Source organism: Rattus norvegicus, chromosome 10 (genome assembly GCF_036323735.1).
Source record: "Rattus norvegicus strain BN/NHsdMcwi chromosome 10, GRCr8, whole genome shotgun sequence".
Lineage (NCBI taxonomy): Eukaryota > Metazoa > Chordata > Mammalia > Rodentia > Muridae > Rattus > Rattus norvegicus.
In genome coordinates, this window is record NC_086028.1 from 3,340,527 (window position 1) to 3,368,516 (window position 27,990).

The window sequence follows — 27,990 nt, forward strand, 5'->3', positions numbered from 1 at the left end:
AACATAACTTCCCCCCTCTCTTTTCCAGAACATAAGACATCCAAACATAAAACGACAAAAGGGCTCGAGTCATCCTGAATTTTCTTTGTATCTCCTATGGTTTCCATGAGGGACAGGCCAATTTTTGCCTCCAAGATCATAATTGGTAAGTTTGCCAGTGTTCTTATTCCTTTACGGTCCAAGAAGCTTTGACAAAGGACCTGATTGGACATTCTTCCATGACTGATGCTTATATCATACAAGGCCAACATTTCATAGAATAAACATCCAGGAGAGGACTCCCTTGGGGCCTTGTTCTCCATCTACCAGCCACTCACTGTCACACACCTGGAAACTCGCTGAGTGTGCTTTGGCTAATGTCTATAGACAGAATGGCCAGTATGAAAGCAATATTCTTGGGGTGACCATTAACTCTATTGAATATTATTATTTACTAGGCATCAAGCAACAGCTTTGTGTTCATTGTGGATACATAGATACATCCCTGGCCTCTGTCCCTGGGCAACTTGCGACAGTCCTTCCATCACTGTGCTGGCTGCCACCCTAGGTTGAGACCCACTGGTCCAGATATCCCTGCTATGACTACGTAAGATATTCTAGACATTTATCATTTCTGTTCTTGTTTCAGCGCAGGTAGTCGAGTCAGCATCTCATCACTGTAACAAAGTACCCGAATTTTTTTCTTTTAAAAAACAATTCAGAAGATGAAAGGCTTGTTTTTGCTCACAGTCTCAGGGACAACAGCTTATGCTCTCTTGACTCCATTGATTCTGAGTCCATGGGGAAGGGGAGCTTCACAGTGAGGAGCATGTGTGGTAATGCAGATTGGATCATGCCATAGCAGACAGGAGGCTGAGAGATGGATGGGGTTTACCTCATTCCTTCAAGTAGGCCCCACATTCGAAAGTTTCTGTCACCTCCCAGTCATTCCACTAAATTATGGATTTATTATTTTATTAGTCCATTGATGAGCACAGAGTCATCAAGATCTAATCACACACTAAAAGCCCCACCTCTTATTAGTGTTGCAGTGGGGAACCTTTAGGCACCAGAGTCTGAAGGAGGTCCTTTTATATCTAAATCACAATAGAGCAAGGGATTTCCTATACTATATATTTGGTAGATTTCTTTTTCCTTTACACCTGTGATTATTTTTTTTCTCTCTGAAGAGACTTAGTTTTTGGAGTTTCAAAACACAGCAAATATATAATTTTCATCAATGTATTGTAAGACAACTTCTTCCTCTGTCTACAGAAGTGTATGCCTGTCACAGATTGACTTTGGACTTATACTGTGGTAGATAGGAAACATGGAGAAAGAAAAGAGGGTTAGACCTCAAGATTTCAGGTTAGCCATTTCCAAATGTTGGCAATAATTGGGCAAACCATCACACTTTCTCTACTATAGTCCTTTTGATTCTAAAATGGGTATAGTTATAATGGAATGAGTAGTTATATGGGTCAAATAAGTTGATACTACAAAGATAATTGAAAGATAAAACAGTGTATGGAATTTGAATATGGTGCCAATGCCTATAATTCTACTGGAGAAGTAAAGGCAAGAAGATAAGGAGTTCAAGTTAGCCTCAGCTACATAGGAAATTTGAATTCATCTTAGGCGGCATATATATATATATATATGTATATGTAAATATGTGCATACATGTATATGTATATGTATAGTGTAGTCTCAAAACATTTAGCAATATTTGAGCACTTACTATAAAGGGACACATTCAAATGCCTGTGATGCACAGGAGAAATACTCCTTCAAAGGACTAGGTGTTTCTTTAAACAAACAAACAAACAAAAAACCCAAACATTAAAGTATTGTAAGTTTCTTTCACTGTTCAACTATTACTGGTCAAATACATGTATGAGTAGAAGAAAGTAAAGCATTATGTTCTTTTTTATGTTGAAAGTGATGATTCCCTCTTGGGGAATATCACTATGGGGTTAGGCAAGAAAATGATGCTTCTTTTCTATTTCTGAACTGGACTGTCAAGGTAGTAATTAAGACAAACAGGAGTTGAGGCCGTGACACTTTCCCAATTCCTCTTGCTTTTATGAGACCCTCTGTTACCTGTACCATTATCAAGTGCAGCCATCCTTGTCTCTGAATCTCTCTCATTGTGTATATAGCTGTAGTGTTGTCTACAGTTTAGGAATTCCTTAACAGCTAAAAGAATTCCACAGTAGTGTAATCAAGGAGGCATAGAAGCTGATTACCTATGGTTGGGTTTTGATTCCCATTCAACTTTCTAATAAGAGCTTTAACAATTAGGTTTTGTAACACTGTGTGGGTTGGTTCTTCCAGTGTTCTCACATAGCCATGCGTGCATATAAAAATGTGAAGGCTGTTACATGTGGCAAGCTGCCCAAGGAAGTAGTGAAATGTCTTACTGAATTCTGGAGTAATTGGACACCCTTAGAAACAGCACATAGATCTCCTGGTGGAGGCAAGATCTGTGATACATGTTGCCTTCCAACCCTTGCCCTTGTAAGTTATTCCTCTCTTTCCATGCTTTTCCTGGTAAGATAATCATATTGGAAGGAACAGGGTATCTTCTCTGCTTTCTGGCCACCTAGTCCTTGATTCACTTCTGACCTTTACCTCTAGCTAAGTTCAGTCAAACTGGACATATTCAGCTTCAAACTGTGAATTTATACTGATTGTAACAAAATACATGACCAAATCAATATCGTAGGTGGGAAATTTTAATTTGGTTAATGGTGTCAGAGAGCTGCCTATGGCATTTGTTTCCTCTTCTTCCTCTTCCTCTTCCTCTCCTCTTCTTCCTCCTCTTCCTCCCTCTCCTCCTCCTCCTCTTCCTCCTCTTCTTCTTCATCCTCCCCTTCCCTCCTCCTCCATATTTTTCTTTCATCTAAGTCCATGGCTTGCTAGACAGTGTTGTCCACAATCAGGTCTTCCCTAGCTTCTGTTCCACAAGTCAACCATCATTGGAAACACTTCCACAGATGCACCCAGGAGTGTGCTTGTCCAGTCCCCTAGGGGGCCTCACTACAGTCAAGTTGTTAAGATTTTAAGCATCACGGACATCTTAATCTTGTGTCTCCCACTTCCTGATGAGTTTACCTTTATTAGTATTGCCATTGTAAGAAAAATTTCTAACGAATAAAAAAATAAAGTCTCTTAGAGCAGTATAAAATGTGTGTGTGTGTGTGTGTGTGTTGTGTGTGACATAATGTGGCCTCTAAATTAATTTCTCCTTGAAACTTTTGACTGTTTCCTTGTTTCTAAGCAAGGTCTCTGCAAATATGACTAAGCCAAGATGTAGTCACATTGTATCAGAATGGGTAGAAATCAGTGACTATACTTAGAAGAGGGAACTTTGCTTCTGCACAGCAAAAGAAACATTTAAAAGCATGAAGAGACCTCCTATAGAAAGAGGGAAACTCTTGATCAGTTCTATATCCAAGCACTAAGAGGAGAGAATTGTCAACAAGTGAGCTTATGCAATGAACAGACAGTTCACAGAAGAGGAAATTTGAATAGACAACCAGCACACATTTACAACCTCATTAGCCATTAAAATGCAAATGAAAACCACGTTGAGATTATACCTTACCACAGTCAAAATGGTAGCTATAAGAAAAGAAATAACATCAAATGCTCATGAGGCTACAGACAAAAGGGAAGATCGTACGTATCCAACTCTATTTAAACCAGGGTAGAGATGTCTCTGAACACTGCTTCCATCTGACCCGGCTGTCTTTCAGGCATTTATCCCAAAGACTATAAAGTCCACATACCACAGAGACACTTGTACATCAATGGTTATTACAGTGCTATTCTCAACAGCTGAGGTGTGGAATGTGCCCAGATGTCCAACAACAGAAGAGTAAATTATAGAAAATGTGTTCTACACACATAATGGGAAAATGCTCAAGAAGAACATGGTATATCATTGCAGATAACGGATGAAACGGGAGACAGTCACATTAAGCAAAGTTGATTCAGTCTCAGAGAGACAAACCTAGCATATTTTTTTCTCATCTGTTGTTCCTAAATCTTATAGAGTCACATAAACTATCTATGTATGAGTCAGGTACAAGTGAAATGGAATTGTCTAGGTGAACGAGAGGGACTAAGGGAGGTGGGGGGAGAAAAAGAAGAAGAAAGAGAGTGACGCAGGAAAGCCATACACTCTACACAGAATATATACTCTTGAGACAAAGGCGAGACTTAATGGCATAGAAATATAAATGTGGTTTTTCACAACAAGAACCTTTGAAGTGTATGATGGTTTGGGGACTAGATCAAGTCACTGTAACAAAGAACAGACGAAACCCAAATAACTGCCCAATTTCATTATATAAAATCCAGCTACCAATGGCAGAGGCAGCCATGAGACCAAAGAGACAGATCTAGGGCTGCAGAGATGATTCGCAGGCAGAAACAACACGGTGAGCATCTTCAAGACAGAGCCTTGTATCTCAAGGGGGAGAACACACCCTTCTCAACATGGCCAAAGGTCAGTTAAAGAGGAGTCTGGGTATTGACGATCAAGATGCCTCACTCATCTGGCTGACACTGTACTCCAGGGCTTCAAATGCTTACTAGAAACACCCAGCAACATGTGGTTGTAGTCAAGGTAGCTACTCCCATGCTGCTACCACACAGACAATGGAAATCATGTCAAATTGCTGCATTGATTGTGAAGAAGTTGTGATATTTATTACATGTATTTAAAAATCCATAAAGGTGTCTTATAAATAGCCTCATAGGTAATTTTATTACATGTGATAAACAATATTATTATATTAGTTAAGTGGTAACAAAGATTTGCAACCAACTAGCCAGAACTGCAAGAAACTGTAGTAGTGAATGGAGGGGCAAGAGGCATTCTAGATGTTCAAACCTGAAACCATAAGGACGTGGAAACTTTCATTTTAAAAGTTCAAATGTTAGTCTTGAAAGCACACCTAAGATACACCTAAGACTCTTTGACTGCTTTCTCTTGGTATGAGCTGTATCCATAGTAACTGGTCTGTGTGACCTCATCAGGAGGGCCATTGTGAGAGCGTCTGAACCAACAGATATAAGGGAGGACAAACCAGGTTGACTTTCTGTGGGTGTTTTGAGAGGCGTTCTGATAGGTGAAGTGTCCTGTGTAATTTGACTGATATATAGTGAACGTGTGTGTGTGTGTGTGTGTGTACCTTATTATACCTTCGTATGTATGTGTGTTTGTGTGTGTTTAGCTTTGAGTGTTTGGCTTTTTATTTTGATTTTTTCTTTTTGGTGTGTATGTTAGTGAAAGGGTTGATTTTGCTTGTTTTTTTTAAATTTTTTAAAATTATTTTAATTCTACCTATTAATTTTTATATCCATCTACCTTCTTACCTACCTACCTACCTACCCACATACCTACCTATTATCTACTTACCTACCTATCCTCTACTTACCTACCTATTTACCTACCTACCTGCCTGCCTACCTACTTATCATCAACCTACGTACCTACATACCTCCTACCTATTCTCTACCTACCTACCTGCCTGCCTGCCTACCTACCTACCTACCTGTCTGGGTAGCCTTGATACCAGTGATGTGTGGTCTAAAGGGTGAGGTGACAGCAGGGCCCACCCTCCCATATGAGACTCTTGGGGCTCAGTATGTTATTTTGAGGACCATAGGCCAAGGAAGTTATGGCCAGGTGAAATTGGCTCACCACAGACTCACGGGCACAGCTGTGGCGATAAAAGTCCTGCTGAAGGAGAGAACACAATACTATCCGATCAGAACGGAAGTGGGGATATTGAAGAAGATGAACCATCCAAACATCATTTCGTTACACCAAATCATTGAAACTGAACAGAACATCTTCCTGATCTTGGAACTGGCCGATGGACGTGAGCTGTTTGATTGGATTGAGAAATCGGGCCATTTACATGAGGGCCTAGCCCGGAAAATATTCATTCAGATTGTACATGCCATGAGTTACTGTCATGACATAGGCATAGTACATAGAGATCTTAAGCCTGACAACATCATGGTTGATGCCTCAGGAAAAGTTAAAATTGTAGACTTTGGTCTGGGTGCCCTAGTTACACCCGGTATGAAGCTTTCTGAGCATTGTGGTGCCTTACGATTTTGTGCCCCGGAATTTTTCCTAAACCAACCATATGATGGAACGAAAGTGGACACTTGGAATATAGGCGTTGTTTTATACTTCATGGTGACCGGGGACCTGCCATTTGTAGGTACCACCCTTAAAGAGCTTGGAAACCAAGTTTTGCTGGGACGATATGCTATTCCCCGGCACCTTTCAAAAGAACTTCGAGAGATTATCCGGTATTTACTTACTGTAAATCCTACAGAAAGACCAACACTAAAGGATATTATGACACACCCTTGGCTTAAGCAAGGAAATGCAGGTTTCTTAAGCCACTGTGATAAGATAGACTCTAGTCACCTGGATCCTGCAATCATAGCAGCCATGGCAGATATGGGCTTTGACCCATGTGTTGTCCAGAAATCTTTAGTCGATAAGCTGTATAATGAACCGATGGCGACTTATGGCCTATTAAAACGCCAGGCAGGCAAGCAGGATGACCACACTAGCCAACCTGAGCCAGTGCAACCAGGATTAACACCTTTCCCCACTCTCACAGATCCTACAAGCTTCCCTTCCTACCGAGAGCAGACAACTGATAGACCAGCTATTCGAGCCTTTCTATCATTAAGCTCAAAAACTGACTCTTCCAAGGACAAAGAACATGGAGGGCAGAGGCTAAGAAGAAGTGCAACTGCGCCTATAATGCCACCTCACTGCCCACAGAAGAGGATAATCATTTTTTCTGATGAGAGGGTCAACAACAGAAGACAGCACAATTCAACTATGGACTCAATCCGAGGTGCGTACAGGAGCTGGAAGAGGTGGACAGGGAGAATTGGGGCCAGTTTATTACAGCTCTGCTGCTGCTGCTGCTGCTGCTGCTGCATACCACTTAAGAACAACAGAGTGGTGCCCCAAATGGAGGCATAGGAGGAAGACAAGAAGCCGGAGGCCAGCCAAAGGTGCTGATGTCCTCTGAATTATGGGGTCACGGTGTTGGGGATTATTCATGAGTGGACTCAAGGAACTGCTGGGAGGGACACACGCATAAAGTCCAGAGGCCTGGGAAGATCCAGGAGAGAGACAGCAAATGACTCAAGTCTCTTCATGCGAATTCCATTCCTTAAAGATATAGGCAAGACAACAGTCTTCTAAAGCATCTAGGCCAATGGCCCGAAAGCGAGTTTGAAGACAGCTGCCGTTCTGCCTGTTCAGTATCTTGTTGGACTGGGGAAAATCCCTGCACTATTCCTTGCTGGACTGCAATGATCCGTAGATTACAGTGTTTCTTAGATTTGTTGTTACTCTTTTACAATTGAATTTATCATAAAGACTGTATGCTAATTTTAGAATAAAGTTGATAGAGGTAGAATGACATGTAATGATAGATATGGAGAAGTGATGTGTCTATAAGTTAAAGTTTTCTGATAACCCCAAAACCTTAACAAGAAAGACAAAGAAATTTCCCCATAGAACCAGTAAAGATGCCACTGTCATTTTTTGTGACCCATTATCCTCATGGACTTCATCACTCAGTTCCCTGATAACTCTAATTTTAAGAACAATAAGTATAATGGCCCCTCAAATCAAAATTTAAGATACCATATGAAAGTAGGTGGAGAGAGCAGGGTTACTCTGAGGTTCATTATGGGAAAGTGACCTATTTGTTTATATAGCATCCTCAAAAGAGTGGACTAATACCTAGACAGATTTGCTCCTATAGGCAATGCCCATGAGAGAATCATTTAAACATGTTTTTCCTGTCATTAAGCATATATAACAATCACTAGGTATTCGTCCACTCTTTTGAGGATGCTATATAGACAAAGGTCACTTTCCCATAATGAACCTCATAGTAACCCTGCTCTCTCCACCCACTTTCATATGGTCTATTAAATTTTGATTTGCAGGCCCGTTATACTTATTTTTCTTAAAATCAGAGTTATCAGGGAACTGGGTGATAAAGTCCATGAGGAATCCTATAAGAATTCCTAAAACTATATCAATATCTATTAAGCTCTTTTACAGTGGGATTGCTATTAGGTTCTTTCTGATAGTAGAAACTGCAATGAGAACTCTGCCAGTCTCCCAGGTATCACCAGTTAATTGTTTCTACATAGTAACTAGGCATTCTACTACTCAGAGAACATTGCAAGAGGTTGTAAAACCATTAACCAAAGGCCACAAAAGGGGAACTAATGATTTATTATAAGTGTTTAGGACAGAAGATAAAATATTGATTGGGTTTATCTGCACAAAACTTCCCAATAACCTAGTTTTGCTTTTTAACTCTCCATGTACCTGTGGAACTGAGACAGGTGATGAGTGTTTAGCCAGATAATTATTCCTGATGGATATGCATGTAAACATTCACTGTTGTGAACTTCTTAATCAATTTGTTTTGAATTTACATGTAAACTTGTGATGAATTTTTTACCATATGACCATGTATACTGAAAGATGTATAACTGCCGAGGACAATGAGGACAAGGAGAAAGTCTCTCTCTCTCTCTCTCTCTCTCTCTCTCTCTCTCTCTCTCTCTCTCTCTCTCTTACATTCTCCTTATCCTAGCCTTTCTTAGAATTATACTCCATATCCCCCTCTTTTTAGAACTTTCCTTGTTCCACTTAGGATCATCATGGTCATTCTGCTTTCCCACTTTTTTCAAAGTGTCCCCTCTTCATGTGAACCAGCAGGCTAAACGTTAAAGCTGTGAAATTCCTGCAGAGGTAGAAGAAAGGCTACATTACTTAGTCTTCCACTATTAGGCTACAGACATTAATCACCTTAGCCAGTGGTTTTTAACCCTCAGAATGAGCAAGAAGGTTTTATCATCAGCATTCAGTATAGTTAGAGAGCTAGAATATCCTAAGACCATCAGTGTTTAAAGCCACACCAGTGTCCTACTCTGTGTCCTGTTTCAACCTGCTCCAGCCTGGGAGGCTCCCAGCAAGGCATGGTACCCTTTCTGTATGTTCTCTGAATGCCATCCAAAATCCTAAGCATGCTTGCACTGATCCAATGCGGTCTTGGATGTAAAGTCAAAAGGGCACAGTTCTTTCTCCTATCACCAAGCTGCTTAGAGTTCTTAGCTTGCCTGTCTCATTTCTCAAACTGTAATAAAATGGTCCTTAATCTTCTGACCTTTTTTTTAAATTTATTTTTCTTATGGTGTACAGAAGTGGTGGTAGTGGGGGACCCTCAATTATCCAGTAACATGCTACTTGTGGGTTGTGTTGTATTTTTCCTCATCATACTGAATTTGCTCAAATTGTTTGAGCATATTTTCTTCACCCACAGAAGCACTTGGAAATATGTTAATTTCTCTGACTCTTACCTGTGTATTCAGGGTCTCACAGGCCTTACTCCTCATACCCACAGGATGAATGGCAGGGGGTTGAGCATCTACATATGAAACACCCCACTTGATTGAGGCTTGGGGTTAAGTTGTTGTGGTTTTTTTTTTTTTTTTTTTTGGTTTTTTTTTTCGGAGCTGGGGACTGAACCCAGGGCCTTGCGCTTCCTAGGTAAGCGCTCTACCACTGAGCTAAATCCCCAGCCCCAAGTTGTTGTGGTTTTGGGTAGCATTTGGTTTCATAGGAGTGTTCAAGATCCAACCAGCTCCCCAAATTTCACAGTGAAGGAAGGGGTAGAGCAAAGGGTGTCTATGCGTTGAAGTGGATGTGCCTTATCTGTCCACCATGTCTTGTGTTTCTGTTAAACCCATATTCAGTATAGGTTGTATATGGTTAATACATTAAAAAAAAACCCTCCTACTCATTATGAAGTACAGATGATCCTTGGTTTTTGGTGGGTTATGTTCTATTAAACCTGTAAGTTAAAAAAATCAGAGTGCACCCCTCCACCTCCACCTTTCACCCCTCACCCCCCATTGCCACCCCCAGTGTATACTTTCAGTGCCCTCAGGTGTGAGGCCTCGCTTTCTACCTTAGTTGAAACAGTGTCTCTGGTTTCTGTGCTGTGTAAGTCAGGCTAGCCGGCCTTTTCTTTTGGAGTTCTTTCTTGCTTCTGCTGTCCACTTCAGCAAGGAGCTATGGGAGTATAGATGTATATGCTACTGTGCTAGAGTTGGTCTCACATGGATTCTGTGGATTTTCACTCAGATTATTGCTCTCAGAGAGCAATTGCTTTGTACTGAGCAACCACATTGCCCCCCTCCTTTTTCTTTGAGACGGTGTCAATATATCCCAAGTTTGCATCAAACTCATTATGTAGCTGATGATGACATTGGCCTTCTAGTCTTGCAACCTTGTTTATGTTGCAGAACTCAGGCATTCATGCATGCCAGTCAACCACTCTACAACATAGCTACATTCCCAGTCATTCTGCACAGCCAACATTCACTATGGTAAAAGAGGATCATGATATTAGGATGGAGGAAAAATCAGAAGAAATAAGGTTTCTCCTAAATCTAGATTGCTTTTGCTCCACTGTTATCTGTGAAATTGAGAAACCTTAAACCATGGTAAGTTGGAGACTACTGAGAGACTCCATATCAGCTACTGAATGGCTAGAAACAGCAGCAGCTGCAACAACAACAGAAGGGGCTAGCAAAGTAGTTTATAAGCATTGGTACCCGAGATTTGATTCCCAGCACCCATTTTAAAACTGAGTACCCTGATGTGCAACTGTAACTCTCATGCTAGGTGGCTGAGGAGTCGTTCCCTGAGCTTACTGGCAACTCAATCACAGAGGGAGGGAGGGAGGGAGAGCGAGAGCGAGAGAAAGAGAGAGAGAGAGAGAGAGGTTGAGAGAGAGAGAGAGAGGTTGAGAGAGAGAAGAGAGGAGGAAGAGGAGGAGAAAAAGAAGAGGAGAGAAAGAAAGAAAGGAAAAGAAAGGAAGAAAGAAAGAAAAAGAAAGAGAGCCCCTAAGCCCCTCACAGATTCTACCAAGAAGTTCTGTATAGAAGGCAAAGATTCCAGGCTCTCTGCCTTTTGGATTGGAGTGCCATACACAGTATGTATTTTTATTTGTTCTTTGAAAATTTCACACATAAACACAGGAATATGTTTTGATTTTTTTAAAGTTTTTGTCCATTGATGGTATTCTGACATAAAGTTTGATGGACATATAACTAGTAGACATTGCTACCATGAAGCCACAATATATCCATCAAGAATATGGCAAATCTCTGCTGAAAGCCTTTACTTTTTATGGCAAGGGAAGGAAGGAGAAGAGCAGAAGTACAGAGGGATTCTCTGTGCAGATGGTGAGGAAGATGGTGCCTCACCGATGGGGCCAAGTCAGAGGGAACAAAAGGAAATACCTCAAAATACAAGAGATGTAGGAGAATGTTTGAAGGTCAGCTCTTCTCTGAGCCCAGCCTAGAAAAGCTGACAGAGACAGCTAATCCCTTGGAAGAGAGAGCTGGACCCTCAGAAGTGCACTCCTGAGAACTCAGAGGGGACAATTACTTTCTGCTCACATTCCTGACCCAAGAGGAAATCACCTAGTGTCATCTGTGCCCTCTGGGCACAGGAATCCCAGGAGCAGTAAGGTGCAGGACCCTTCAGGTTTCTGTCTGCGCTGAGAGCCAGAGAGCTAGTTGCTAGGAGTGCCAACATACCTGAGAGCAGAGGTAAGACAAACTATTCTCGTCCAATTTACCTGCCTGGTAGACTTAGGACACACAAAGGTAGAAGAAGTCCTCTGGGACAGGACACTTCTGGTTTCTGGCTGTGCCCAGAACTTAACTGAGCAGATCCCACAGCTCCCTGTAACCAAATTCCATTGGGGAGAGGGCTGAACTCCCAGAAGTGTGGACAATCCTGAGACCCCAGCACAGACCACCACTTCTGCCCACATCTCTGGCACAAGAGGAAACTGCATAGTGCCTCTGGATACAGTTATATAGGAGCAATCAGCGGCAGAAACCAGCTGGTTTCTGCCTGTGCCCAGAACTAAACTGAACTGGTCAAACAGCTCCCTGCAGTCAATTTCATTGTTAGCACACTTAGTGGTTCCTATAAACTTTTATACAACTGTAGGTTGTGTGCTGGCAAATCTTCTCCTGTCTCCCATCTCTGTCTTGGCCATACTATCATTTCTACTTCCAGGTCATACATGATTTTATGTGTCTCAATATCTAGGGACCAACAGAGGAAAGAGGATGTTTCTTTTTCAAAATGTCATACTATTTAAAAAATGATTGGAATCTGAGATTTGAAGTCAGAAGACTAGACTGTAAACCCCTCTCCAGTATTAGAGGCTGTGCATCCATTGGATAGTGATAACCTCTCAGAGTCTTAGGTTCCTGACCTGCAAAATGTGGACAATGATATTAGCTTGTGTGTGTGTGTGTGTGTGTGTGTGTTTGTGTGTGTATTTGTGTGTGTCTTTTGTGTGTGTTGGTGTGTGTGTGTTTGTGTGTGTGTCTGTGTGTGTACATGTGTATGTGTGTGTTTGTGTGTGTGTCTGTGTGTGTGTTTGTGTTTGTGTGTGTGTGTGTTTGTGCGTGTGTCTGTGTGTGTGTTTGTGTTTGTGTGTGTGTGTGTGTGTGTGTATGTGTGTATTGCTAAGGCAAATGCTGTAGCATTGAGTTGTGTTCTAGCTCTAAGATGACCTACTTAAAGCCAGTTTCTCCAGAGTGACTTTCTGTGACTCTTTTGTCCAGGAAGTGGTCTCTCCTATGTATCCAAGTGAACTACTTCAAATGAGCCTCTCTAGTCTAGGTATTAAGACCATGCGGGAAAAAAATCAAGAAATCCTGGGAATTCAGGTGTTCAGCATATCTCTTAAAATCCTTAAACTCACCCATTTTTGTCCCTTCACTTTGTGTAGTGTTTTATGCATGTGTATATTAGTAAAACACGTCTATCCATTTTTCAGTTACTCGTTTGTGAAATGGGAGCAGTGCAGAAATTAAAATCTAGTGCTGTGGCTTGTTGTTTGCTTGTTTCCTTATAGACCTGTAATTCTGGTTATTTGCTAAGCCAAGATAGGGGACGCTGTCTGCTGAAGATCTGCTTTAACTATAGAATGAATTCAAGGCCACTTCAGGACATGTACTTTGCCCTTATGAAGAAAGTATTCTTATGTATGTTTTGTATTGCTCCTTACCTCTTCACTCCAGAACACTCCTCAATGCACACCATATGAACAATCCATTCTTTAAGCTGGAACTAGGGAAGTATCCCTCCACTAAGCCTGGGGTAGCTCCTCCCAAAGGGACCCTGTAATACCCCAGGTAAGCTGTTTACCTCAGCACTGCCATGAGGCCTTGAGATAATGTACTCATGCGCCACCTACCACCTGTTTCTTGCTCAGGATAATTTAACTGGGTTTCTTTTCCTCAAAGGCAAACCTTCCCAAACAATTTCCCCAAATACTGTCCATTAAGTACATCGTTGTTTAGTCTGTCTCAGATGAAGAAATGGGGGCTCAGAGCCATTGAAAAAACTGTTCATGGTCACACAGGGAGGTCAGAACACTGAACTTCATACAGGCTTCCCAGGCTCCTGTCTATACTGTGGTAACAAGACACCTAAAGTAACTGACTTGAGGAAGAAAAGGTTCATTTTGGTTCATGGGTTCATTGCTTCCTGTTCATGGAGTTCTGTATATCCTGGGTAGTCCCTGTGGCCAGCCAAGGGTGTTATAAGACCTCTGACTTGAAGTTGGTACCAGGAGCGAGGAGGCTCTTTTGGACTTTTGAACTCTGTTGTATCCCCAAAATGTATCCCGTTTCCACCTATTCACAGACAAGGGAGCTGCCACGGTATCCTAGAGTTAAATTTAACTTCTAGCTAGGGAACACACAGGTCATCGTTACAAACATTCCGTAGGAAGAGAGAGAGGGAATAGTCACAGCTGCTGGGGAAGCAGCTGATGCTCTCTACCGTAAACATAACTTCCCCCCTCTCTTTTCCAGAACATAAGACATCCAAACATAAAACGACAAAAGGGCTCGAGTCATCCTGAATTTTCTTTGTATCTCCTATGGTTTCCATGAGGGACAGGCCAATTTTTGCCTCCAAGATCATAATTGGTAAGTTTGCCAGTGTTCTTATTCCTTTACGGTCCAAGAAGCTTTGACAAAGGACCTGATTGGACATTCTTCCATGACTGATGCTTATATCATACAAGGCCAACATTTCATAGAATAAACATCCAGGAGAGGACTCCCTTGGGGCCTTGTTCTCCATCTACCAGCCACTCACTGTCACACACCTGGAAACTCGCTGAGTGTGCTTTGGCTAATGTCTATAGACAGAATGGCCAGTATGAAAGCAATATTCTTGGGGTGACCATTAACTCTATTGAATATTATTATTTACTAGGCATCAAGCAACAGCTTTGTGTTCATTGTGGATACATAGATACATCCCTGGCCTCTGTCCCTGGGCAACTTGCGACAGTCCTTCCATCACTGTGCTGGCTGCCACCCTAGGTTGAGACCCACTGGTCCAGATATCCCTGCTATGACTACGTAAGATATTCTAGACATTTATCATTTCTGTTCTTGTTTCAGCGCAGGTAGTCGAGTCAGCATCTCATCACTGTAACAAAGTACCCGAATTTTTTTCTTTTAAAAAACAATTCAGAAGATGAAAGGCTTGTTTTTGCTCACAGTCTCAGGGACAACAGCTTATGCTCTCTTGACTCCATTGATTCTGAGTCCATGGGGAAGGGGAGCTTCACAGTGAGGAGCATGTGTGGTAATGCAGATTGGATCATGCCATAGCAGACAGGAGGCTGAGAGATGGATGGGGTTTACCTCATTCCTTCAAGTAGGCCCCACATTCGAAAGTTTCTGTCACCTCCCAGTCATTCCACTAAATTATGGATTTATTATTTTATTAGTCCATTGATGAGCACAGAGTCATCAAGATCTAATCACACACTAAAAGCCCCACCTCTTATTAGTGTTGCAGTGGGGAACCTTTAGGCACCAGAGTCTGAAGGAGGTCCTTTTATATCTAAATCACAATAGAGCAAGGGATTTCCTATACTATATATTTGGTAGATTTCTTTTTCCTTTACACCTGTGATTATTTTTTTTCTCTCTGAAGAGACTTAGTTTTTGGAGTTTCAAAACACAGCAAATATATAATTTTCATCAATGTATTGTAAGACAACTTCTTCCTCTGTCTACAGAAGTGTATGCCTGTCACAGATTGACTTTGGACTTATACTGTGGTAGATAGGAAACATGGAGAAAGAAAAGAGGGTTAGACCTCAAGATTTCAGGTTAGCCATTTCCAAATGTTGGCAATAATTGGGCAAACCATCACACTTTCTCTACTATAGTCCTTTTGATTCTAAAATGGGTATAGTTATAATGGAATGAGTAGTTATATGGGTCAAATAAGTTGATACTACAAAGATAATTGAAAGATAAAACAGTGTATGGAATTTGAATATGGTGCCAATGCCTATAATTCTACTGGAGAAGTAAAGGCAAGAAGATAAGGAGTTCAAGTTAGCCTCAGCTACATAGGAAATTTGAATTCATCTTAGGCGGCATATATATATATATATATATGTATATGTAAATATGTGCATACATGTATATGTATATGTATAGTGTAGTCTCAAAACATTTAGCAATATTTGAGCACTTACTATAAAGGGACACATTCAAATGCCTGTGATGCACAGGAGAAATACTCCTTCAAAGGACTAGGTGTTTCTTTAAACAAACAAACAAACAAAAAACCCAAACATTAAAGTATTGTAAGTTTCTTTCACTGTTCAACTATTACTGGTCAAATACATGTATGAGTAGAAGAAAGTAAAGCATTATGTTCTTTTTTATGTTGAAAGTGATGATTCCCTCTTGGGGAATATCACTATGGGGTTAGGCAAGAAAATGATGCTTCTTTTCTATTTCTGAACTGGACTGTCAAGGTAGTAATTAAGACAAACAGGAGTTGAGGCCGTGACACTTTCCCAATTCCTCTTGCTTTTATGAGACCCTCTGTTACCTGTACCATTATCAAGTGCAGCCATCCTTGTCTCTGAATCTCTCTCATTGTGTATATAGCTGTAGTGTTGTCTACAGTTTAGGAATTCCTTAACAGCTAAAAGAATTCCACAGTAGTGTAATCAAGGAGGCATAGAAGCTGATTACCTATGGTTGGGTTTTGATTCCCATTCAACTTTCTAATAAGAGCTTTAACAATTAGGTTTTGTAACACTGTGTGGGTTGGTTCTTCCAGTGTTCTCACATAGCCATGCGTGCATATAAAAATGTGAAGGCTGTTACATGTGGCAAGCTGCCCAAGGAAGTAGTGAAATGTCTTACTGAATTCTGGAGTAATTGGACACCCTTAGAAACAGCACATAGATCTCCTGGTGGAGGCAAGATCTGTGATACATGTTGCCTTCCAACCCTTGCCCTTGTAAGTTATTCCTCTCTTTCCATGCTTTTCCTGGTAAGATAATCATATTGGAAGGAACAGGGTATCTTCTCTGCTTTCTGGCCACCTAGTCCTTGATTCACTTCTGACCTTTACCTCTAGCTAAGTTCAGTCAAACTGGACATATTCAGCTTCAAACTGTGAATTTATACTGATTGTAACAAAATACATGACCAAATCAATATCGTAGGTGGGAAATTTTAATTTGGTTTATGGTGTCAGAGAGCTGCCTATGGCATTTGTTTCCTCTTCTTCCTCTTCCTCTTCCTCTCCTCTTCTTCCTCCTCTTCCTCCCTCTCCTCCTCCTCCTCTTCCTCCTCTTCTACTTCATCCTCCCCTTCCCTCCTCCTCCATATTTTTCTTTCATCTAAGTCCATGGCTTGCTAGACAGTGTTGTCCACAATCAGGTCTTCCCTAGCTTCTGTTCCACAAGTCAACCATCATTGGAAACACTTCCACAGATGCACCCAGGAGTGTGCTTGTCCAGTCCCCTAGGGGGCCTCACTACAGTCAAGTTGTTAAGATTTTAAGCATCACGGATATCTTAATCTTGTGTCTCCCACTTCCTGATGAGTTTACCTTTATTAGTATTGCCATTGTAAGAAAAATTTCTAACGAATAAAAAAATAAAGTCTCTTAGAGCAGTATAAAATGTGTGTGTGTGTGTGTGTGTGTGTGTGTGTGTGTGTGTGTGTTGTGTGTGACATAATGTGGCCTCTAAATTAATTTCTCCTTGAAACTTTTGACTGTTTCCTTGTTTCTAAGCAAGGTCTCTGCAAATATGACTAAGCCAAGATGTAGTCACATTGTATCAGAATGGGTAGAAATCAGTGACTATACTTAGAAGAGGGAACTTTGCTTCTGCACAGCAAAAGAAACATTTAAAAGCATGAAGAGACCTCCTATAGAAAGAGGGAAACTCTTGATCAGTTCTATATCCAAGCACTAAGAGGAGAGAATTGTCAACAAGTGAGCTTATGCAATGAACAGACAGTTCACAAAAGAGGAAATTTGAATAGACAACCAGCACACATTTACAACCTCATTAGCCATTAAAATGCAAATGAAAACCACGTTGAGATTATACCTTACCACAGTCAAAATGGTAGCTATAAGAAAAGAAATAACATCAAATGCTCATGAGGCTACAGACAAAAGGGAAGATCGTACGTATCCAACTCTATTTAAACCAGGGTAGAGATGTCTCTGAACACTGCTTCCATCTGACCCGGCTGTCTTTCAGGCATTTATCCCAAAGACTATAAAGTCCACATACCACAGAGACACTTGTACATCAATGGTTATTACAGTGCTATTCTCAACAGCTGAGGTGTGGAATGTGCCCAGATGTCCAACAACAGAAGAGTAAATTATAGAAAATGTGTTCTACACACATAATGGGAAAATGCTCAAGAAGAACATGGTATATCATTGCAGATAACGGATGAAACGGGAGACAGTCACATTAAGCAAAGTTGATTCAGTCTCAGAGAGACAAACCTAGCATATTTTTTTCTCATCTGTTGTTCCTAAATCTTATAGAGTCACATAAACTATCTATGTATGAGTCAGGTACAAGTGAAATGGAATTGTCTAGGTGAACGAGAGGGACTAAGGGAGGTGGGGGGAGAAAAAGAAGAAGAAAGAGAGTGACGCAGGAAAGCCATACACTCTACACAGAATATATACTCTTGAGACAAAGGCGAGACTTAATGGCATAGAAATATAAATGTGGTTTTTCACAACAAGAACCTTTGAAGTGTATGATGGTTTGGGGACTAGATCAAGTCACTGTAACAAAGAACAGACGAAACCCAAATAACTGCCCAATTTCATTATATAAAATCCAGCTACCAATGGCAGAGGCAGCCATGAGACCAAAGAGACAGATCTAGGGCTGCAGAGATGATTCGCAGGCAGAAACAACACGGTGAGCATCTTCAAGACAGAGCCTTGTATCTCAAGGGGGAGAACACACCCTTCTCAACATGGCCAAAGGTCAGTTAAAGAGGAGTCTGGGTATTGACGATCAAGATGCCTCACTCATCTGGCTGACACTGTACTCCAGGGCTTCAAATGCTTACTAGAAACACCCAGCAACATGTGGTTGTAGTCAAGGTAGCTACTCCCATGCTGCTACCACACAGACAATGGAAATCATGTCAAATTGCTGCATTGATTGTGAAGAAGTTGTGATATTTATTACATGTATTTAAAAATCCATAAAGGTGTCTTATAAATAGCCTCATAGGTAATTTTATTACATGTGATAAACAATATTATTATATTAGTTAAGTGGTAACAAAGATTTGCAACCAACTAGCCAGAACTGCAAGAAACTGTAGTAGTGAATGGAGGGGCAAGAGGCATTCTAGATGTTCAAACCTGAAACCATAAGGACGTGGAAACTTTCATTTTAAAAGTTCAAATGTTAGTCTTGAAAGCACACCTAAGATACACCTAAGACTCTTTGACTGCTTTCTCTTGGTATGAGCTGTATCCATAGTAACTGGTCTGTGTGACCTCATCAGGAGGGCCATTGTGAGAGCGTCTGAACCAACAGATATAAGGGAGGACAAACCAGGTTGACTTTCTGTGGGTGTTTTGAGAGGCGTTCTGATAGGTGAAGTGTCCTGTGTAATTTGACTGATATATAGTGAACGTGTGTGTGTGTGTGTGTGTGTACCTTATTATACCTTCGTATGTATGTGTGTTTGTGTGTGTTTAGCTTTGAGTGTTTGGCTTTTTATTTTGATTTTTTCTTTTTGGTGTGTATGTTAGTGAAAGGGTTGATTTTGCTTGTTTTTTTAAATTTTTTAAAATTATTTTAATTCTACCTATTAATTTTTATATCCATCTACCTTCTTACCTACCTACCTACCTACCCACATACCTACCTATTATCTACTTACCTACCTATCCTCTACTTACCTACCTATTTACCTACCTACCTGCCTGCCTACCTACTTATCATCAACCTACGTACCTACATACCTCCTACCTATTCTCTACCTACCTACCTGCCTGCCTGCCTACCTACCTACCTACCTGTCTGGGTAGCCTTGATACCAGTGATGTGTGGTCTAAAGGGTGAGGTGACAGCAGGGCCCACCCTCCCATATGAGACTCTTGGGGCTCAGTATGTTATTTTGAGGACCATAGGCCAAGGAAGTTATGGCCAGGTGAAATTGGCTCACCACAGACTCACGGGCACAGCTGTGGCGATAAAAGTCCTGCTGAAGGAGAGAACACAATACTATCCGATCAGAACGGAAGTGGGGATATTGAAGAAGATGAACCATCCAAACATCATTTCGTTACACCAAATCATTGAAACTGAACAGAACATCTTCCTGATCTTGGAACTGGCCGATGGACGTGAGCTGTTTGATTGGATTGAGAAATCAGGCCATTTACATGAGGGCCTAGCCCGGAAAATATTCATTCAGATTGTACATGCCATGAGTTACTGTCATGACATAGGCATAGTACATAGAGATCTTAAGCCTGACAACATCATGGTTGATGCCTCAGGAAAAGTTAAAATTGTAGACTTTGGTCTGGGTGCCCTAGTTACACCCGGTATGAAGCTTTCTGAGCATTGTGGTGCCTTACGATTTTGTGCCCCGGAATTTTTCCTAAACCAACCATATGATGGAACGAAAGTGGACACTTGGAATATAGGCGTTGTTTTATACTTCATGGTGACCGGGGACCTGCCATTTGTAGGTACCACCCTTAAAGAGCTTGGAAACCAAGTTTTGCTGGGACGATATGCTATTCCCCGGCACCTTTCAAAAGAACTTCGAGAGATTATCCGGTATTTACTTACTGTAAATCCTACAGAAAGACCAACACTAAAGGATATTATGACACACCCTTGGCTTAAGCAAGGAAATGCAGGTTTCTTAAGCCACTGTGATAAGATAGACTCTAGTCACCTGGATCCTGCAATCATAGCAGCCATGGCAGATATGGGCTTTGACCCATGTGTTGTCCAGAAATCTTTAGTCGATAAGCTGTATAATGAACCGATGGCGACTTATGGCCTATTAAAACGCCAGGCAGGCAAGCAGGATGACCACACTAGCCAACCTGAGCCAGTGCAACCAGGATTAACACCTTTCCCCACTCTCACAGATCCTACAAGCTTCCCTTCCTACCGAGAGCAGACAACTGATAGACCAGCTATTCGAGCCTTTCTATCATTAAGCTCAAAAACTGACTCTTCCAAGGACAAAGAACATGGAGGGCAGAGGCTAAGAAGAAGTGCAACTGCGCCTATAATGCCACCTCACTGCCCACAGAAGAGGATAATCATTTTTTCTGATGAGAGGGTCAACAACAGAAGACAGCACAATTCAACTATGGACTCAATCCGAGGTGCGTACAGGAGCTGGAAGAGGTGGACAGGGAGAATTGGGGCCAGTTTATTACAGCTCTGCTGCTGCTGCTGCTGCTGCTGCTGCATACCACTTAAGAACAACAGAGTGGTGCCCCAAATGGAGGCATAGGAGGAAGACAAGAAGCCGGAGGCCAGCCAAAGGTGCTGATGTCCTCTGAATTATGGGGTCACGGTGTTGGGGATTATTCATGAGTGGACTCAAGGAACTGCTGGGAGGGACACACGCATAAAGTCCAGAGGCCTGGGAAGATCCAGGAGAGAGACAGCAAATGACTCAAGTCTCTTCATGCGAATTCCATTCCTTAAAGATATAGGCAAGACAACAGTCTTCTAAAGCATCTAGGCCAATGGCCCGAAAGCGAGTTTGAAGACAGCTGCCGTTCTGCCTGTTCAGTATCTTGTTGGACTGGGGAAAATCCCTGCACTATTCCTTGCTGGACTGCAATGATCCGTAGATTACAGTGTTTCTTAGATTTGTTGTTACTCTTTTACAATTGAATTTATCATAAAGACTGTATGCTAATTTTAGAATAAAGTTGATAGAGGTAGAATGACATGTAATGATAGATATGGAGAAGTGATGTGTCTATAAGTTAAAGTTTTCTGATAACCCCAAAACCTTAACAAGAAAGACAAAGAAATTTCCCCATAGAACCAGTAAAGATGCCACTGTCATTTTTTGTGACCCATTATCCTCATGGACTTCATCACTCAGTTCCCTGATAACTCTAATTTTAAGAACAATAAGTATAATGGCCCCTCAAATCAAAATTTAAGATACCATATGAAAGTAGGTGGAGAGAGCAGGGTTACTCTGAGGTTCATTATGGGAAAGTGACCTATTTGTTTATATAGCATCCTCAAAAGAGTGGACTAATACCTAGACAGATTTGCTCCTATAGGCAATGCCCATGAGAGAATCATTTAAACATGTTTTTCCTGTCATTAAGCATATATAACAATCACTAGGTATTCGTCCACTCTTTTGAGGATGCTATATAGACAAAGGTCACTTTCCCATAATGAACCTCATAGTAACCCTGCTCTCTCCACCCACTTTCATATGGTCTATTAAATTTTGATTTGCAGGCCCGTTATACTTATTTTTCTTAAAATCAGAGTTATCAGGGAACTGGGTGATAAAGTCCATGAGGAATCCTATAAGAATTCCTAAAACTATATCAATATCTATTAAGCTCTTTTACAGTGGGATTGCTATTAGGTTCTTTCTGATAGTAGAAACTGCAATGAGAACTCTGCCAGTCTCCCAGGTATCACCAGTTAATTGTTTCTACATAGTAACTAGGCATTCTACTACTCAGAGAACATTGCAAGAGGTTGTAAAACCATTAACCAAAGGCCACAAAAGGGGAACTAATGATTTATTATAAGTGTTTAGGACAGAAGATAAAATATTGATTGGGTTTATCTGCACAAAACTTCCCAATAACCTAGTTATGCTTTTTAACTCTCCATGTACCTGTGGAACTGAGACAGGTGATGAGTGTTTAGCCAGATAATTATTCCTGATGGATATGCATGTAAACATTCACTGTTGTAAAATTCTTAATCAATTTGTTTTGAATTTACATGTAAACTTGTGATGAATTTTTTACCATATGACCATGTATACTGAAAGATGTATAACTGCCGAGGACAATGAGGACAAGGAGAAAGTCTCCCCCCCCCCCACCTCTCTCTCTCTCTCTCTCTCTCTCTCTCTCTCTCTCTCTTACACTCTCCTTATCCTAGCCTTTCTTAGAATTATACTCCATATCCCCCTCTTTTTAGAACTTTCCTTGTTCCACTTAGGATCATCATGGTCATTCTGCTTTCCCACTTTTTTCAAAGTGTCCCCTCTTCATGTGAACCAGCAGGCTAAACGTTAAAGCTGTGAAATTCCTGCAGAGGTAGAAGAAAGGCTACATTACTTAGTCTTCCACTATTAGGCTACAGACATTAATCACCTTAGCCAGTGGTTTTTAACCCTCAGAATGAGCAAGAAGGTTTTATCATCAGCATTCAGTATAGTTAGAGAGCTAGAATATCCTAAGACCATCAGTGTTTAAAGCCACACCAGTGTCCTACTCTGTGTCCTGTTTCAACCTGCTCCAGCCTGGGAGGCTCCCAGCAAGGCATGGTACCCTTTCTGTATGTTCTCTGAATGCCATCCAAAATCCTAAGCATGCTTGCACTGATCCAATGCGGTCTTGGATGTAAAGTCAAAAGGGCACAGTTCTTTCTCCTATCACCAAGCTGCTTAGAGTTCTTAGCTTGCCTGTCTTATTTCTCAAACTGTAATAAAATGGTCCTTAATCTTCTGACCTTTTTTTTTTAATTTATTTTTCTTATGGTGTACAGAAGTGGTGGTAGTGGGGGACCCTCAATTATCCAGTAACATGCTACTTGTGGGTTGTGTTGTATTTTTCCTCATCATACTGAATTTGCTCAAATTGTTTGAGCATATTTTCTTCACCCACAGAAGCACTTGGAAATATGTTAATTTCTCTGACTCTTACCTGTGTATTCAGGGTCTCACAGGCCTTACTCCTCATACCCACAGGATGAATGGCAGGGGGTTGAGCATCTACATATGAAACACCCCACTTGATTGAGGCTTGGGGATTAAGTTGTTGTGGTTTTGGGTAGCATTTGGTTTCATAGGAGTGTTCAAGATCCTACCAGCTCCCCAAATTTCACAGTGAAGGAAGGGGTAGAGCAAAGGGTGTCTATGCGTTGAAGTGGATGTGCCTTATCTGTCCACCATGTCTTGTGTTTCTGTTAAACCCATATTCAGTAAAGGTTGTATATGGTTAATACATTAAAAAAAAACCCTCCTACTCATTATGAAGTACAGATGATCCTTGGTTTTTGGTGGGTTATGTTCTATTAAACCTGTAAGTTAAAAAAATCAGAGTGCACCCCTCCACCTCCACCTTTCACCCCTCACCCCCCATTGCCACCCCCAGTGTATACTTTCAGTGCCCTCAGGTGTGAGGCCTCGCTTTCTACCTTAGTTGAAACAGTGTCTCTGGTTTCTGTGCTGTGTAAGTCAGGCTAGCTGGCCTTTTCTTTTGGAGTTCTTTCTTGCTTCTGCTGTCCACTTCAGCAAGGAGCTATGGGAGTATAGATGTACATGCTACTGTGCTAGAGTTGGTCTCACATGGATTCTGTGGATTTTCACTCAGATTATTGCTCTCAGAGAGCAATTGCTTTCTACTGAGCAACCACATTGCCCCCCTCCTTTTTCTTTGAGACGGTGTCAATATATCCCTGAAAGGAAAATTATACAGATTTAAGGTTTAAAAATACGAAGTTAAAAGAGTATGTTTCAACTCAGGACTAAACACTGTGAAAAGCAAGTCCAGGCAGCCCCGCCCTGCCGCTAGAACTAACAGACCACAAAAGGAAAGGAATGCAGAACAGACCAGGAGTACCGGATCTGACTCACAGGCCACCTGGCAGGAAGAGATAAGCCCCCAGCCCCCGACATCCAGGACGCCCCAAACCTGCCAATGTGTGTAGCTATACCTTATTACCTCATCATGTGAATTAGCCAATCATATGTGAACATGTCTATGTGCCTCGTTTGAATCCACCAATCCCCGTAACTATGCATCTGCTTCTGTACGCCCGCTTCTGCTTCCCCAATCCCTATAAAAGCCCCATGCTGGAGCCTCTGGGTGCGCCAGTCCTCCGAAGAGACTGTGTGCCCGCAGGTACCTGTGTTTTCCAATAAACCCTCTTGCTGATTGCATCCGAGTGGACTGGGCTCGGTCATTGGGCGCTTGGGACTCCTCCTGAGGGAAAGGTCCTCTCTGGGGGTCTTTCATTATGGGGGCTCGCCCCGGGATTTGGAGACCCTCCGCCCAGAGATCACCGACCACCCACCGGGAGGTAAGCCGGCCGGCGTTTGTCTTGTCTGTTGTGTCTTGTCCTGTGAATGATCGATCAATAGGCTCAGATCTGGGGACTATCTGGGCGGGCCAGAGAAGGAGCTGACGAGCTCGGACTTCTCCCCCGCAGCCCTGGAAGACGTTCCAAGGGTGGTTGGAGGAGAGGGAGATCCGGATCCGTGGCACCTCTGTCCGTTTTCGGAGGGATCCGTACCCTTGATGACTCTGTCTGAATTTTATTGGAGTAGAGGATCCAAGACCCTCGCTGACTCCATCTGAATTCTTGGTTTCAGTTTGGTATCGAAGCCGAGTGGCGCGTCTGTTACTTGTTTGACTGTTGGAATTGTTTGTCTTCTTTGTGACCTGACTGTGGTTTTCTGGACGTGTGTTGGTGTCTGTTAGTGCCTTTTGGCTTTTGTTTCGTGTTTGAATTTGGACTGACGACTGTGTTTAAAATCTTGGACCGACGACTGTGTTTGAAATCATGAAACTGTTTGCTTTGTTCGTCGAAGAGTTTTACTTGGTCTCCTTAACGCTTAGTGAGTAAGAAACTTAATTTTGTGGACCCCGCTCTAGTGGCGGTGTGTTGGTTGATAGCCACAGTTAATTTTTAGAACATAGTGTTTTGGGGGTTGGGGATTTAGCTCAGTGGTAGAGCTCTTGCCTAGCAAGCGCAAGGCCCTGGGTTCGGTCCCCAGCTCTGAAAAAAAAAGGAAAGAAAAACAAAACAAAAACATAGTGTTTTATCTGTACTTGTGCTCGCAGCCAGCTGTGATGAACTGGGAAAGATTTAAATTTTCCTTGGGAGAAAGGAATCTTAAAGATGGTGTTTCAGCCGGTATGGCACTTAGTGCGTAGCTGCCTAAAAGATCAGAAATGCTGTCAACAGGCTATAAAAAAAAAAGGGACAGGCGGTGTTAGAAATGCTACGGGAAGAACTATCTAAAAAGGCTGAGAGCGAGGTGGGAGAGGACTATAAGGAAAACAAGAAAGGAATTTCTGACATTTGCTCACAGAAGGAGAGCGCTCATTAAGAGAAGTTCTTTAAGGAAGCCTGCCTTATCTGCTGTCCTTATTCCAAGGGAGGAGTCAGTCTCCAACATTAAATTACTTTTCTTGCTGATCATCATTAACATGGAGAGTGCCTTTGGTCCTATCCCCACAGCAGCCAGTTCCTGCCCCTATGGTTAAAATGCCCCAGTGAAAGACCCCAGCTTAGCAGCAGTAACGCCATTTTGCAAGGCTGTACTTAAGATGACTGGTTCAGGGAAAGGTTAGAACACTGAGTACACAGCGGCTGCCAAGCAAGATATGTTTGGTTGAAGGCCTGGCAACAGGACGACTTCGGTTGAGCACCTGACAATGAAAAAAAGCCCCAGGAGAGGTCCCACACCCTGGTGGGGGGCCGAGTCAGTCGTTATGTTCCAAGAAGGTAGCTAAGAAACTTGCCCCCGGGCTGAACCCTTGGGGGGCCGAGTCAGCCGTTATGTTTCAGGAAGGTAGCTAGGAAACTTGCCCCCGGGCTAAACCCTTGCCATATTAGAATCCACCAATTATATCCCTGTAACCATGCATCTGCTTCTGTATGCTTGCTTCTGCTCCCCAAAATCCTATAAAAGCCCATCCTTGGTTCCGTGGGGCGCGCCAGTCCCCCGAGTGACTGAAGCGCCCGCAGGTGCCTGTGCCTGTGTATCCCGACAATAAACCAAATCCTCTTGCTGATTGCATCCTGTGGTGTCTCGGTCTGGTCTTTGGAGTTGGAGGGTCTCCATCCCGAGGGAAAGTTCTCCCTGAGTGCTTTTCATTTGGTGCGTTGGCCGGGAAAGGAGATCCTCCACCCAGGGACCACCGACCACCCACTGGGAGGTAAGCCGGCCGGCGTCTGTCTGTCTGTCTGATTTTGTCTCGTTCTGCCTTATTCTGTCTGTTCTGTGAGCGCTCAGCCAGGTCTGTTCTGTGAGCGCTCAGCCAGGTCTGTTCTGTGAGCGCTCAGCCAGGTCTGTTCTGTGAGCGCTCAGCCAGGTTCTGTGAGCGCTCAGCCGGGTCTGTTCTGTGAGCGCTCAGCCAGGTCTGTTCTGTGAGCGCTCAGCCAGGTTGTTTGGAATTTGGGCGGGACGAAGAAGGAGCTGACGAGCTCGGACTTCTTGCCCCGCAGCCCTGGAAGACGTTCCAAGGGTGTTAGGGGCCCGACTTTTCGGGGCCCAATCTGGGAGAGGAGAAAGATCCGGACTAACGGCACCTCTGTCTGTATTTTTGGCTTTCAGAGGGCCCCGGACCTTTGCCACCTCCATCTGACTTTTTGCTTTCAGTTTGGTACCAAAGCCGTGCAGCACGCCTGTCTGTTGTTTGTTTGACTGTTGGTGTTGTTTGTTTTCTCTGTGTTCTAATCTTCCTTAGAACTAACATGGGACAGTCCCTAACAACGCCCCTAAGTCTCACTCTTGATCATTAGAAAGACGTCCACGACCGGGCACACAACCAGTCCGTCGAGGTTAAAAAAAAAAAAAAGGAAAAGGGCAGACTCTCTACACATCCGAGTGGCCCACTTTCGGAGCGGGATGGCCAGTGAATGGCACATTTAATAAGATCATTATTTTACAGGTTAAAGATCGGGTCGTCCACGGACATCCTGACCAGGTTTCTTATATTATCACTTGAGAGAGTCTCGCCTTAACCCCCCCCCCCCGGGCGGAACCCTTCGTGGACCCAAATTGGCCTCCCCTCAACCCCCAGTCTGTCCCCTCTGCCCCGCCCGGTCCGCCGGCCACGTCTTCCTCTCTCTACCTTTGTGAAATCAGAGCCTTCTAAGAAACCTGTCCTCCCGGCAGACCCAAACTCCCCTCTCATAGATCTTCTCTCTGACAGGCCCAGCTAAAACGGAGGAGGCAGAGCCGCCGGCCAGATCAGTTGCCGGGCCACAGTCTGATAAGGGTTTCTCCCCTGTCGCAGGGAGATTGCGCAATAAGCGCGAGGTGATGCCAGATTCAACCTCCCAGGCTTTCCCACTTAGACAGGGAACCGGTGGCCAGACCCAATACTGGCCGTTTTCAGCAGCTGACATTTACAATTGGAAACAACACAACCCTTCTTTCTCCAAAGATCCGGTGGCACTCACCGACCTAATAGAATCTGTTTTACTTACCCACCAGCCTACTTGGGATGACTGCCAACAGCTCTTACAGTCCCTCTTAACCTCAAAAAAAAAAAAAAAAAAAAAACAAAGA

General features: G+C 42.6%; 2 protein-coding genes across 9 annotated transcripts; both read left to right on the top strand.

The window, feature by feature from the left end:
* The first annotated feature begins 14 nt into the window (after positions 1–14).
* Smok4al (sperm motility kinase 4A like) lies at positions 15–27,990 on the top strand. 8 transcript variants are annotated; one of them, XM_063270070.1, is made up of 3 exons: positions 447–586; positions 13,975–14,091; positions 14,384–27,990. In XM_063270070.1, exon 3 carries the CDS (start codon positions 19,540–19,542, stop codon positions 20,977–20,979), a length of 1,440 nt encoding a protein of 479 aa, XP_063126140.1. In that variant the 5' UTR covers positions 447–586; positions 13,975–14,091; positions 14,384–19,539; the 3' UTR covers positions 20,980–27,990. The 8 variants fall into 8 exon arrangements, with proteins under 8 accessions (XP_063126142.1, XP_063126140.1, XP_063126137.1 ...); XM_063270071.1 differs by adding an exon at positions 1,255–1,347 and having other exon boundaries at positions 543–586; positions 13,975–27,990; XM_063270069.1 differs by lacking the exon at positions 447–586 and adding an exon at positions 1,255–1,347.
* Smok3al1 (sperm motility kinase 3A like 1) lies at positions 4,493–7,464 on the top strand. The gene has a single exon (XM_063270073.1). The coding sequence runs from the start codon at positions 5,573–5,575 to the stop codon at positions 7,010–7,012; it is 1,440 nt and encodes a 479-aa protein (XP_063126143.1). The 5' UTR covers positions 4,493–5,572; the 3' UTR covers positions 7,013–7,464.